Genomic DNA, 12,168 nt, shown 5'->3' with positions numbered 1-12,168 from the left:
GCGCACACGCTCTCTCTCTCACACACACTTAGACACACGCTGTCTCTCTCACACACACACACACACACACACACTTAGACATAGACATGCTCACTCACAAACACACTCACACACACATACTCTCTCTCACACAAATACGGGGAACATCTAAATGTCAGATGAAGGATTGTTTCTGCTGTATGCGGTATTCAGGATATTTTCACCAGACACCACAGTACTTAACATCCACCTCTCCTTATCGATATTGATATTAAACCAATATGGAGTTAAAGAATTGATCACTCTGTAGCTGTGGAATTTAACACTGCATGGAAATGTGTTAATACTCGTCTAACTGTACCCGGATTGGCATGCATTTACAATGGTGTATTTTCTAATTCTGTAGTAAGATGACATCGAGAGGGTAGGATGACCGCAGCCTTGCCCGTGTTCATGGTCACAGTGTAGAAAGACAAGAGTAGCGTGCTTTTGGACTGACATGTGACCACTGAAACACAAGTGGAACGGTGCACGTCTGTTCTCACACTGTCTGCTGTTCACTTTCAAAATGTGTATGTCGCTTTGGATAAAAGCATCTGCAAAATAATTTTTAATGAAGGAAATGTACCTTTATTTCTGTTTTGAATAACCATTGAGGAGATTAACACTTGAACCATTTCTAAAGTGACAGTGATAAAATAAAAATAGCCATGATTGGGATCAAACACAGTAATGCCAGACATTTCTTCCAGATTTTATTACAAATATTTTTCAACCAGTAATAAACTGCTTGTGTAAATGTATGTAGGGGTCACTGCTCTGATTCCCAGCATTGCCTCAGGGTCCTGCAGAAAAGACCTGGTGTCGTTCAGACAGTCTGGAAGGAACCTGGACTCATTTATACACACAGTTTATAGGACATTTTAGACAGATTTATTAAACATAAAAAACAATGCCCAAAATGGTAGCTTGCTCGGAGGGGGAATAGGAGATGGAGGGCAGAGGGCTGAATGGAAGGTAGTGTGGTCGTGAGGGAAATAAAGGGAACAGGGGGGGCAGGAGAAGATAGGATGAGCGAGATGATGGGGGGGGACGGAGGGGGGGGGGGGGGGGGCGCAGAAGTGCCTGTTTGCTCTTGAGGGAAAGTGCCAGCAGTGTGCATCTCACAGTCAGCAGACAAACAAATACACACACAGCAGGTCACACGGAGGGAGGCTACGAGATTCATTTTCAACGCACCCCTCCTTGGTCTCGGAACACCACAGGGGACGGAGCACTCGTGCAGAACCGCCTCACTGACATATTTACGGCGTTAAGCGCTGAGAGTTTCACACTGTTCCCCGTCTTCTCAAAGGGTCCGTCGCCAGGTGGTCTCTCTCTGGAAATAGACAGAGTTCCCCGATATAGAAAATCCCATGACCTGTGGCAGACTGATCAACAGCATTGGGCCACAACCACGGCAAACATGGCGTCTCGAACTCGCTTAGTCATTACAGCCCGCGACCACAAACAGCCCTGACGGGAGCCGTCACTTTTGGAAGTCCGTCGTTCACTCTCTCTCTCTCTCGATTTTCACACTCTCGGTCCCATCTCTCTCCGCCCGTGCGGCTCTGATATCTTTACCTCATCTAAACCTCTTTCTCCTGACAAAAGTCTGAAAACCAAATGGTACGTCGTTTTCCCGTCGTTGTGCTCTGAGACTGCTGTGTTCCGTCTGCTGTCATGTGTGCTTGGGTGTTCCCTACGCGAGAGTGCTGTGTGTGTGTGTGTCTTGCATGACTCTGGCTGTAAGTGGGTTTGTGTCTTCATACAGTAAAAAAAAAAAGGTATATGTCATGATAAATAAGGATGTGGTTTCACTGTGACTATTGGTGCTCTTTGGCAGTGATGTGTGTGTCCGTGTGTGTGTGCAGGTCGCGGTGCTCCGGGTCCCAGGTTTGCAGAGCAGGAGGTCATTGTGAGCGGTCGCTGTGCATAGGTCAAAGTTCAAAGTTCACTGTGTAAAGGTGAAACCCCCCCCCAGGTAGTTACAGGGGGAGGGGCTATCACCATTCGGACCTGTAGACTCCGCCCCCACACGTTGACCCCCAAATACCTGAAAGGGAAAACAAGGATATCATTTAAATCATCAACAAATGCAGAAATGATCAGAACAAAACACGAGAATATCAGTTACATTGTTAACCGATAAGTCCGTTCTGATCTAGATGCTGTTTTCCTGCTCTCTGCTCAATGAGGGACCTGCAAATGTGTGCCAGGTCGTTTTGGTCTTGAGTGGAGCGCCCCCTGCTGCTAGGAAGGAGCACCAGACCCTCCGTTTAGAATGCAGAAGAACCAAGTCAGTTTGTGTGTGGTGTGTGTGTGTGCCGGTGTGTACCTGTGTGTGTGTGTGTGCGTAAGACCCACCAAAGTGTGTGTGTCTGTGCGTATGTGTGTTAGACTCACCTCAGTAAATGTGTGTGCGTGTGCGTAAGGTTCATCTTAGTGTGTGTGTGAGACTCGCCTCAGTGAGTGTGTGTGTGTGTGTGTGTGTGTGTGTGTGTATAAGACTCACCTCAGTGTGAGTGTGTGTGTCTTAAAGCAGCGCCAGTCTCTCATAGTCTGGGCAGAAGGTGAAGGGTCAGTGCCACTGAGAACAGCAGACTAGCAGACGCTGAGGAGGTCCTGGGGGCCTGTGGAAACAGCAACAGTTAGAGCTGTGCTCTTGCGGTCCTTGATTCTTTGTTGGACTACATGTGGCAAGGTGTCATGGTATAGCTCATCAGTATGGCTTCCTCCCTCACTTGCTCACTGCTGGGATCGAACCAGGGCCCCCTGACTAAGGGACCGTTTACACAACAACGTTTTCAACTTAACACGGAAAACCTTTTATGTGCTTCAAATTCTTCAAAAGAGATGTACTTCAAAACAGCGTGCGAAACAAAACTACAATCCTCTCTGTGGAAGAAGGCATATAGGCAAATAAACGTATACAATTTCTTTACAAAGTGATATTACCAACTATTGGCTTGACATGCAAAATCCAGCGTTTTTTTTTGTTTTTGCAGATCCTTGTGAACACAAAATCTTTCCAAAATGTTTTTTGTACATCGTTGTCATGTAAACGTACCCCTTATGCACACAACCTCCTCCTTCCATAAACGCCACTCTACGGCAACCACTACAATATCATCAACAAAGACCACAGCCACAACCAAACAAATCCTACCATGTTTTTCACTTCCGTTTGTGGGATTGCACCAGTGACTCTATAAGAATGCAGCCTGCACTCAAATGATTTCCCCACCACACACATGCACACGCACGCACACATTCACACACACCAGCTAAAGATATAGTGATGCTTTGTTAATGAACCTCTGTGTTATAAATACACATGGACATCTGTTGCTCCAGTGCACCATGGTAACTTCAAGACTCTCAGCCTGAACAACACAGCTCTATATGCAGAGGAGGGTGTGCATGTGTGTGAGTGGGTGTGCCCACGCGCGAAGACAGGGGGGGCTTTGGGTCGTTCAAAAGACCCCCCCCCCCTCCGTCACTGTCGAAGGTCCTGATATATATATATTTGACCTAAATAAGGGGAAAAACTGCAAACTCCTTTTGTAACCCCCCCCTTCCACTAGGCTGGCTACGGGCCTGGTGCGTGTATATGTATGTTAGTGTATATGTGAGTGTGTGTGTGTGTGTGTGTGTGTTTGAATGTGCGTATGTATATATATATGCGTTTGTTATATAACCTACCCTAGACTCGGCTACAGTTGTTATGGTTGCGACCTCAAACTCTTCATCCACCACTTCCGGTTCCTGGTCCTCCTCTTCCTCGCTGTCACTCAGGAACTTGTCCAGTTCCTCGTTGCTGCTGTTGCCTGCGGGGGGCGGGGTCAGTAGTCAAGGTTCAGCTCAGGACATAAGAGGTCAAGGTTAGGGTCAGGAGTTATGTTGTGCTCGAAGGTCATAGTTACAGTTAACACTAAAATCTATAAACATTGTAGCAAATAATGTCTTATCATGTACAGTATGTCCTATTGCATATTATGATTCAAGGGTTAAAGGTTAAGGACAGGGTTAGAATCAATAGCAGGGGTCCCTAAACCTTTTTCTGTGAGGGCCAGATGATTTTTCCTTTCCTTTTTTTTTTCAAAATATGTCTCTGGTATTGTTCAGAGGGCCGGTCCAAATGTGTGGATGGGCCATATTCGGCCTGTGGGCCGTAGTTTGGGGACCCCTGGTCTATAGTATAGGGTATGGATAGCTGATATATAGAGGTTTTGGACCTACTGTAGAAGCTGTAGTCGAAGGTGGCGTTGTAATCTCCATAGTCCTGTGTGGTCATGTCATAGTCCTGGTCATCCTCACCTGCACACACACGCACACATCCCGATTACACATACTCACTATGATCACACACACACACCTGGAGTCCACACACACACACACAGACTGGGTCAGTGGGTCACAGTGGGTCCTCAACCTCCAGTAAGACTGTGTTGTGTGCGTGTGTGTGTGTGTTAGTGTGTGTGTGTGTGTGCGTGTGTGTGTGTGTTAGTGTGTGTGGGATGTGGTCTGGTGCTGAACCAAGTTGACAGCCCAGTGAAGCTGTCTCCAAGGAAATGATCGTTCTTTTTGGTGTGTGGGAGGACGTATGTGTGTGTGTGTGTGTGTGTGTATAGGAGTGCTACCAGATAGACTGGGAGAAGTGATGAGAGCAGTTTTGTATCTGTGAGTCACTCTGAACAGGAAATTGAAGCAATATGTTTTCATGAAGCAGTCCTCCCACTGTTATATCAGCCCTGAATGACAGCCAATCAGCACTGCCCTCCCCCAGGTCATCTGATCACTGGAACAGACCAATATGTAGGAGGTTGCAACTCGTGATTCATATCGGGTCAGAGATAAGACTGATGTATTAGTCTCTCCCTCTCTCTCTCCCTCATTCCCTCTCTCTCTCTCTCACTCTCTCTCTCTCTCTCTCTCTCCCTCTCTCTCTCTCTCTCTGTCCATTACTCAGCAGCTGTTTGTCCGGCCGTGGAGGTCAGAGGTCACAGCCCTGGGCAGGAAGTAAAAGGTCTCGTCCTCAGACAGCACCGATCAGAAGCCCTCAGCTGAGACAGACAGCTCTAGTTTCATCAAGACAAGCTTAACCAGATCAGTGTGGATCTGACAGACAAACATGGAGACAACAATAGTCTAGTTTAGAAACAACCAATGCTGAACAGTGCTGTACAAAGTTGTGCACCAATCAAAATAAGACGTGTTTGACATGTGTCAGTCAGTCAGTCTGCAGTCAGCCATCCACCCAGAAAGTCAGTCAGTCAATGGGTCATGGTGGAGATGGCGGCAGGTGATAAACTACAGGGTGAGACTGTAAACACATTTTTTCCACTCACCATGAAGTAACCCACAGAGTGAAATCAGGGAAATGATTACAGTCGGTAGGGGTCTACACACACACACATACATTCACACGCTCTCACTCACTCTCTCACACTCTCTCACACACACACACACACACACACACTCAGGCTGTGTAAACCCTTTAATGCCATGTATTGGACAGGGCATGATTTGCTTCTTCTATAAAAACCTCCTGAATTTGGCAACCAGCCAGTCAGCAAGCTCAGTAATCAGGCAGCAAGTCAGTCAGCAAGTCCAGTAATCATCCAGAAAATCCAGTAAGCAGCCAGTCAGACAGCAAACTCAGTAATCAGCCTGCAAGTTCAGTAATCACACGCTCTACCACTGATTTATACCCACCCCTTGTATCTCCATCGTAAATGTTATTTAGGTTTTTACCAATGGCCCACAGGGTTCTGTGACGTAAACTAAACAGTATTTCGAAAGGAGCCCAGCACTCTATAGAGGACATGGTGAGGGAACCTCCACAAACGGACTCATGGTTGTGGTTAGGGTTCAGGGCTGCACTCCAAGGTGAACATGTTCACACATACTTCTGCTGGAGAGCAGCTTTCACCCCCCCCCCCCCCCCCCTGCAGGTTACTTTAATAAAGTCACACAAGCTAGTCAAAACCCCATCACAAATGTTCCTCTCCCTCCTTCTCTACCTCTCTTCTTCCTTTCTTCTCTGCTCTCCTCTCCTCTCCCACTCTGTCACTAGTGTTTGGGCCTGTGCTTGTTCTGCTCCTCTGTGTTTCATTAGAACATGATTGCTTACTGGCTTGTCGGGTTGAGAAATGTACTTCTGGGTGACCGCCAACTCTATAGAACCTTCCCCTGTGGGGGCCTGAACACTGGAGACTCCACATTCCTGTCAGGACATTCCCAACAGAACATTCTACATGGAACCTTCCAGTAGGAACATTCTCAACTTAACATTCTAACCTAAACATCCCAGCTGTAACATTCGACCGGAACGTTGCGATTGGAATATCGGCCTTCCAATTCCCACCAGGCCAAAGAACAACGCCTGAGTGGCTGACAGGAGAGTAGTCAAGCGACACACGGTAGGGAGAGACCAGCATTAATGCAGCTTGTGTGCAGGATGTGTCTGAACAAGTTCATCCCTCTCTTATCAATCTCCACTCTGCCTGCAGAGGTTTCCAGTGTGTTGTTCCAGTGTGTCAGTCAGCCCGTGTCTCAGCCCTGGTCCCAGTAGGGAGAGCTGGCTGGCAGCCACGTAAAGCCAGCATGGGTCCTGACCTCAGCTACAGCCCCACGGTGGCACACTTACTGCAGCCGGACTACAACACTGAAACAAACGGGGATTAGTTGGAGTTGTGTCTTAACATCCTCCAAGTCCTCCTTATGTCTCCTCATCTCTCTTCCTTGGTGGTCTTTCCTCCACCTGGTCTCTCCGCCTAGTCTCTCTTCCTCTGTGAGCTTTCCTGGTGTCTCTTCCTCCTGGTCTCTCTTCCTAGTCTCCCTTCCTCTGTGGTCTTTCCTGGTCTCTTTTCCTCCTGGTCTCTCCTCCTAGTCTCTCTTCCTCTGGGGTCTCTCCTGGTCTCTCCTCCTAGTCTCTCTTCCTTGGTGGTCTTTCCTCCACCTGGTCTCTCCGCCTAGTCTCTCTTCCTCTGTGGGCTTTCCTGGCGTCTCTTCCTCCTGGTCTCTCTTCCTAGTCTCCCTTCCTCTGTGGTCTTTCCTGGTCTCTTTTCCTCCTGGTCTCTCCTCCTAGTCTCTCTTCCTCTGGGGTCTCTCCTGGTCTCTCCTTCTAGTCTCTCTTCCTCTGTGGTCTTTCCTGGTCTCTTTTCCTCCTGGTCTCTCCTCCTAGTCTCTCTTCCTCTGTGGTCTCTCCTGGTCCTTCCTCCTGGTCTCTCCTCGGGTCTCTCATGTTACCATGTTCTTCAGAGCAGCACATGGTTTTCATTCAGGGCTGAGGGGCCTGCATGGTTAACAAGCTGGAGGATTGACAGACACAAGAGAGCCTGGGAATGGAGGTGCTACTCTCTCTCTCTCTCTCTCTCTCTCTCTCTCTCTCTCTCTCTCTCTCTCTCTCTCTCTCTCTCCCACACTCTCTCCCTCTCTCTCTCACACAGTCTCTTGCTATCCCTTGCTCTACCTCTCTCTCTCCCTCACAGTCTCTTTCTCTTGCTCTCTCTTCCTTGCTCTCCCTCATCTCTCTCTCCCCTATTCTTCTCTCCTCCTTCCGTCTAATTTTTGCGTCTCCACTTTTCCATCCCACACCTTTGTTCAGTTTTTGCAGTCCTTATCTCCCCCACTCTTCCTTTTACTCATGCTGTGTTTCTGTCAGGAATCCGGTTCACCAGGGGTGGCAAGAGGGGGAGGATAGAGAGGGTGGGTGGAGAGGGGGGAGGTTAGAGAAGTAAAGAAGTGAGGAGGGGAAAGGAGAGATGAGAAGATGGGAATGTTAGAAAAAAGAGGAGAGGACAAGGATATCCTGACAGAGCATGCTCCTCTAACAAACATGTCAACATGAAACAGCTGGCCAGCGACTGACCGCAACCAGCCGGTTCCACCTCCCGGCTTCTCCTGGGAGCTAGAGAGGAACCACGGATCACCAATGGTTCCCTCGAGGTTCCCTGCACCATGCAGAACCTGCTGAACGTGGAAAACCTAGAACCAAGTTCTGAACTTTACTGTTTTGTGTGTGTGTGTGTGTGTGAGAGAGAGAGAGTGTGTGCGTGTGCATGCGTATGTATGTGTGCATGTTTAAACATACAGCCTCTGTCTGGAAAACAAACTTTCTGCTCTCAAGATCAACTGGTCTGACAGATGATGTCCATCTTATGGCCATTAGATCAGTGCAAACCAAAACTCAACAACAGAAAAGACACACCTGCTCTGCTCTGTGCTCCAACACACACACACGCACAGACACACACACAAAAATAAATCCATGTTAGCCAACCCCAACAGGCTCAGTCTCTCTAGCTTCTAATTGTTTCAATGTCACTCCTTGTCTTTCTCTCCTTAACACACACACACACACCCAGGGTACTCACCGTAGCAGAGAGGCAGCAGGAGCAGAGCGGTGGCCAGGCAAAGGAGCAGGCTGAGCCTGGCCATGGTACTCCTAGTGTGTGTGTGTGTGTGTGTGTGTGTGTGTGGGTGAGGAGAGAGGAAGTGCTCAGACCGCAAACTGAGCCCTGAATGAATGTGCCGACTGCTTGTGTGTGCGTGAGGACAGGGAGCAAGGGAGAGAGGAGGGAAAGAAGGGATCATGTCGGGGAGAGGAGGTCTTTACTGTCCCCTCCTCCTCCTCCTCCTCCTCCTACTCTCCATGCGTGTGTCCCCTGCCGAAGGGGTTGGAGTGCCAAACATGCCCAAACACCCCCTACGCTCCCACAGAACCCGTAGTGAGCGGTTTGACGTGCAATAAGCCGATTGGAGCCCCGTCGTAATGAGGGGAGGCTCTGTGCGTCTCTGAGTGTGCGAGAGGGGTTGGGGGATTAGTGTACATTAAGCTGATTCTGAGTCATTTATGACTTTTCACCAACAGTGACTGAGGCTGGGACTGGGATTGGGGTCATTCTGTAAAGCTGACCCCATTCTGGAGTGCCGATCACGAGAGGGGAGGAAAGGAGGAGAGGAGAGGAGTGGGGAGACGAGGAGATGTAAAAAGGGTGCTGGTCAGTGACTTCACAGATCACTAGTTCACCAGAGGATCAGAGTAAATCGACTCCCACTTCACACTCACCACTGTGAGAACCTACACTGGGGAAGAGGTCCAAGATATTGTGACATGCGGCTGACAAAATAGTTATGTAGTCATAGGATGGCAGAGTAACAATGGCCTGCCAACACACACTCACACACACACACACCAACCCACCCATACAAGCCACAACAATGCATATCCTTCATCCATATTTGGTCGTCATTGCTGTGTGCTCATCCCAGTGTGAAAGCTGCCTCTCTCCCCCTCTCTCCCTCTCTCCCCCTCTCTCTCTCTCTCTCTCTCTCTCTCTCTCTCTCTCTCTCTCTCTCTCTCTCTCTCTCTCTCCCTCTCTCCCTCTCTCCCTCTCTCTCTATTGTGAGGAGCCAGAGGAGGAAATGATGTCTTTGCCAGATGCCAGATGTTCAGCAGTTTTACATGAGAGAGGAGGGGGTGCAGGACGTTCCCCATCTTCTCTCAGTAGGGGAGAGGGGCAGGGGAGGGGGGGGTTAAATTGCGCCCTCCCTGTGAGGAAGGGGAGTGGGGCAACGGAAGGAACGTGGGGGGGTGCATAAGTTATGCCCCCTCCCCCCCCCCCACGTTCTCACAACTTTTGTAAGGTCTTTCAGGGTTGGGTGGGGGGGAGGGGGGTAGACTTTCCTTAAGTTGCAAATAGAAGGTCTTATCTGGGGATGATTGTTGTAAATGACAGGCTGTCTCTACTACTGAGCTGTGTGTGTGTGTGTGTGTGTGTGTGTGAAGGAGAGTGATTGTGTGTGTGTGCAAGAGAGAGAGAAAGAGAGAGAGAGAGAGAGAGAGAGAGAGAGAGAGAGCTTGTGTGTATGTGTGAAAGTGTTTGTGTGATTCAGCTGTTATGGAGACTTGGCCTGTTCTCTATTACCAACCCTGGATAGCAGTACCGTGGGAGAAACTTCTAGAATAAGGGATATCCTCTACATCTCTTCACCTCACCATCTGTCCATCCCTCAACTTCACCATCTCCTTCCATCTCTCTACCTCAATCTCTTCACTTCTCCACCTATCAATATTTCCCACCTCCCTTCACCTCATCTCCCTATAACTCTCCTTCTATCCATCTCTCACCTCCCTCCATCTTTACATGTCCCTTTACCTCTCCTCGTCTTAACATCCCTTCATTTCTCCATCGCTCTCTCTCCCTCTCTACATCTCACCATCTATCCATTTCTCAACCTCCCTCCGAACACAATCCCTCCACCCAGTCTCCCCCCAACTCTCAATCTCTCCATCTCTCAGTCTCCATCTCTCCGTCTCCATCTCTCCGTCTCCATCTCTCCCAGACAGCAGCCTGCTCCCAGGAACCAGGCAGTCCCTGACCCGGGCAGGAGGGGGGAGGAGTGTGAACCCAAAGGGCATGTTCCAGAACCCCTCCACTGACACTGGATGACAGATAGGGGCCACGGTGGCCAGGGGGAGGCGAATGGGGAGGGGAGGCCAATAGAAAGGAGGGGGCGAGAGTGGAAGAGAGGAGAGAGGGCCGGGAGGAGGGTGGTTGGGGCAGAGGGGCGAAAAGGGAGAGGTGAGGAGAAGCGAGGCGAGGGGGGGAGAGGAAAAGAAGAAGAAGCAGACAGGGGAGGTTGGCAAGGGAGTCCAAGCCTGGCATCCCTCAGCCTGTCTGTCTGGCATTCTGAACGTGTGAGAGAATCATTGTCGATTAGAGCGGATGAGCTGCTTGAATGAGATTGGGCTGGATGAACTGCCTGGGGGGATGAGGAAAGGAGGGGAGAGATGAGGAAAGGAGATTCAGTCTGGAGTTGGCTTTACTCTCCACCCCGTGGTTGAGGCGAGGCCAGGTGGAGCATTCAAGAGGGGGGAAGAGATAGCCTGGCTATCTTCTTAGAAGCGAAAAAGAGAGAATGGAGTCTCTCTCTGCTCACTGTCTCTCATCTGTACTTCCCTTTCTCTGGTCTCTTCCTCCCTCTTTCTTTTGTCTTCCTTCGTCTTTTATCTCTCTCCATTCTTTTGAGGATATCGAGAAGGAAAAGGTTATGAGGTTATGATTGACTTTGAGGAATCCCTCATCCCTTAATGTCTTACTGCAATTAACTACCAGCTCATTATTCTTCTCTCTCCCACAGAACTGTCTGTGTGAATGACACATACTACGTGGCCTCACACACACACACACATACACACACAGTTGAGCTGGGAATCTCGTTCAGTTCGTGGGAGCCTTCAGAAGATGAGCAGGTCTCAGGGCTCCAGGGGGGCCCCAGGGGGAGTCTCTGTGTGTGTGTGTGTGTCTGTGTTCACATGGTGTGTTTGTGTGCAGTGGGATGGAACTCTGATGGATCTATTCTGTCAGTCCAGGGTCCACCAGAGCCCAGAGAAGAGGGGGTTGTGTGGGTGAGAGTGTGTGTGTGTGTGTGTGTGTGTGTCTGTGGGTGTGTGTGGGAGAGGGGCACATGTTTAAATGTTCACCAGCGGGGGGTGACGATGCAAGTGAATGCTAAATGTGCTTTATGTGTGTGTGTGTGTGTGCGTGTGCGCGAGAGTGAATGTTTAATGTTTGCAGTCGGAGGACATTAGCATGGGATCTGGGCAGGGTTCCAGCTCCGTTCTCCATCCCTGTCTCCTCTGAGCAGCCTGCTCTCCCTCTCCTGGTCTCCTCTCTTTCTCATGCTCTCCCCTGGCCTCTCCTTTCCTATCTCTTGGTCTCCCCTATACTCTCCTATTTACTCCTCCTCTCCTGGTCTCTGTAGTATCAATATTGTTCTATTATTATTATTATAAACCGTGCCTGCTATTGTTCTACATGGGATCATACTTCATCCAGGAAAACCAAAAGAATGATTGAACAGATGTCCTTTTCAGAGAGGGTTGAAGCACGAGTCCTTGTTCCCTTGTGGGTGTGTTTGAAAAGACCTCCCAGGCACTCCTGCACACCCCACTAACATTTCCCGGGTGGGATAGTGGGGGTCATTGGTTCATTCTCACAAATACCTGGTCACTCATAGCAGCTGGACTTATTGCAGATAACCCAGATGAACGTTTTAAAACAACCTTGATGTGGCCCAGGAGAATGGCATGCTGGGACTTGTAGTTCATTGTGAAGTGTTTCCTGGTGGGCTAGTCAA

At 49.3% G+C, this 12,168-nt stretch overlaps 1 protein-coding gene across 2 annotated transcripts; it reads right to left on the bottom strand.

Moving 5' to 3' along the window:
• Positions 1-586: 586 nt before the first annotated feature.
• Positions 587-8,595, bottom strand: LOC146295003 (uncharacterized). 2 transcript variants are annotated; one of them, XM_084695389.1, is made up of 5 exons: positions 8,400-8,595; positions 4,261-4,338; positions 3,724-3,848; positions 2,534-2,651; positions 587-2,074 (listed from the first exon to the last, which is right to left on the bottom strand). In XM_084695389.1, the coding sequence occupies exons 1-4, from the start codon at positions 8,461-8,463 to the stop codon at positions 2,574-2,576; spliced, it is 345 nt and encodes a 114-aa protein (XP_084551515.1). In that variant the 5' UTR covers positions 8,464-8,595; the 3' UTR covers positions 587-2,074; positions 2,534-2,573. The 2 variants fall into 2 exon arrangements, with proteins under 2 accessions (XP_084551515.1, XP_084551512.1); XM_084695386.1 differs by lacking the exon at positions 8,400-8,595 and adding an exon at positions 7,895-7,914.
• Positions 8,596-12,168: the final 3,573 nt, after the last annotated feature.

This window comes from Hypomesus nipponensis, chromosome 4, assembly GCF_054491055.1.
Source record: "Hypomesus nipponensis isolate SF chromosome 4, ASM5449105v1, whole genome shotgun sequence".
Lineage (NCBI taxonomy): Eukaryota > Metazoa > Chordata > Actinopteri > Osmeriformes > Osmeridae > Hypomesus > Hypomesus nipponensis.
Note: the sequence above shows the minus strand (reverse complement) of the source record. Positions and strands in the feature narration are given on the sequence as shown.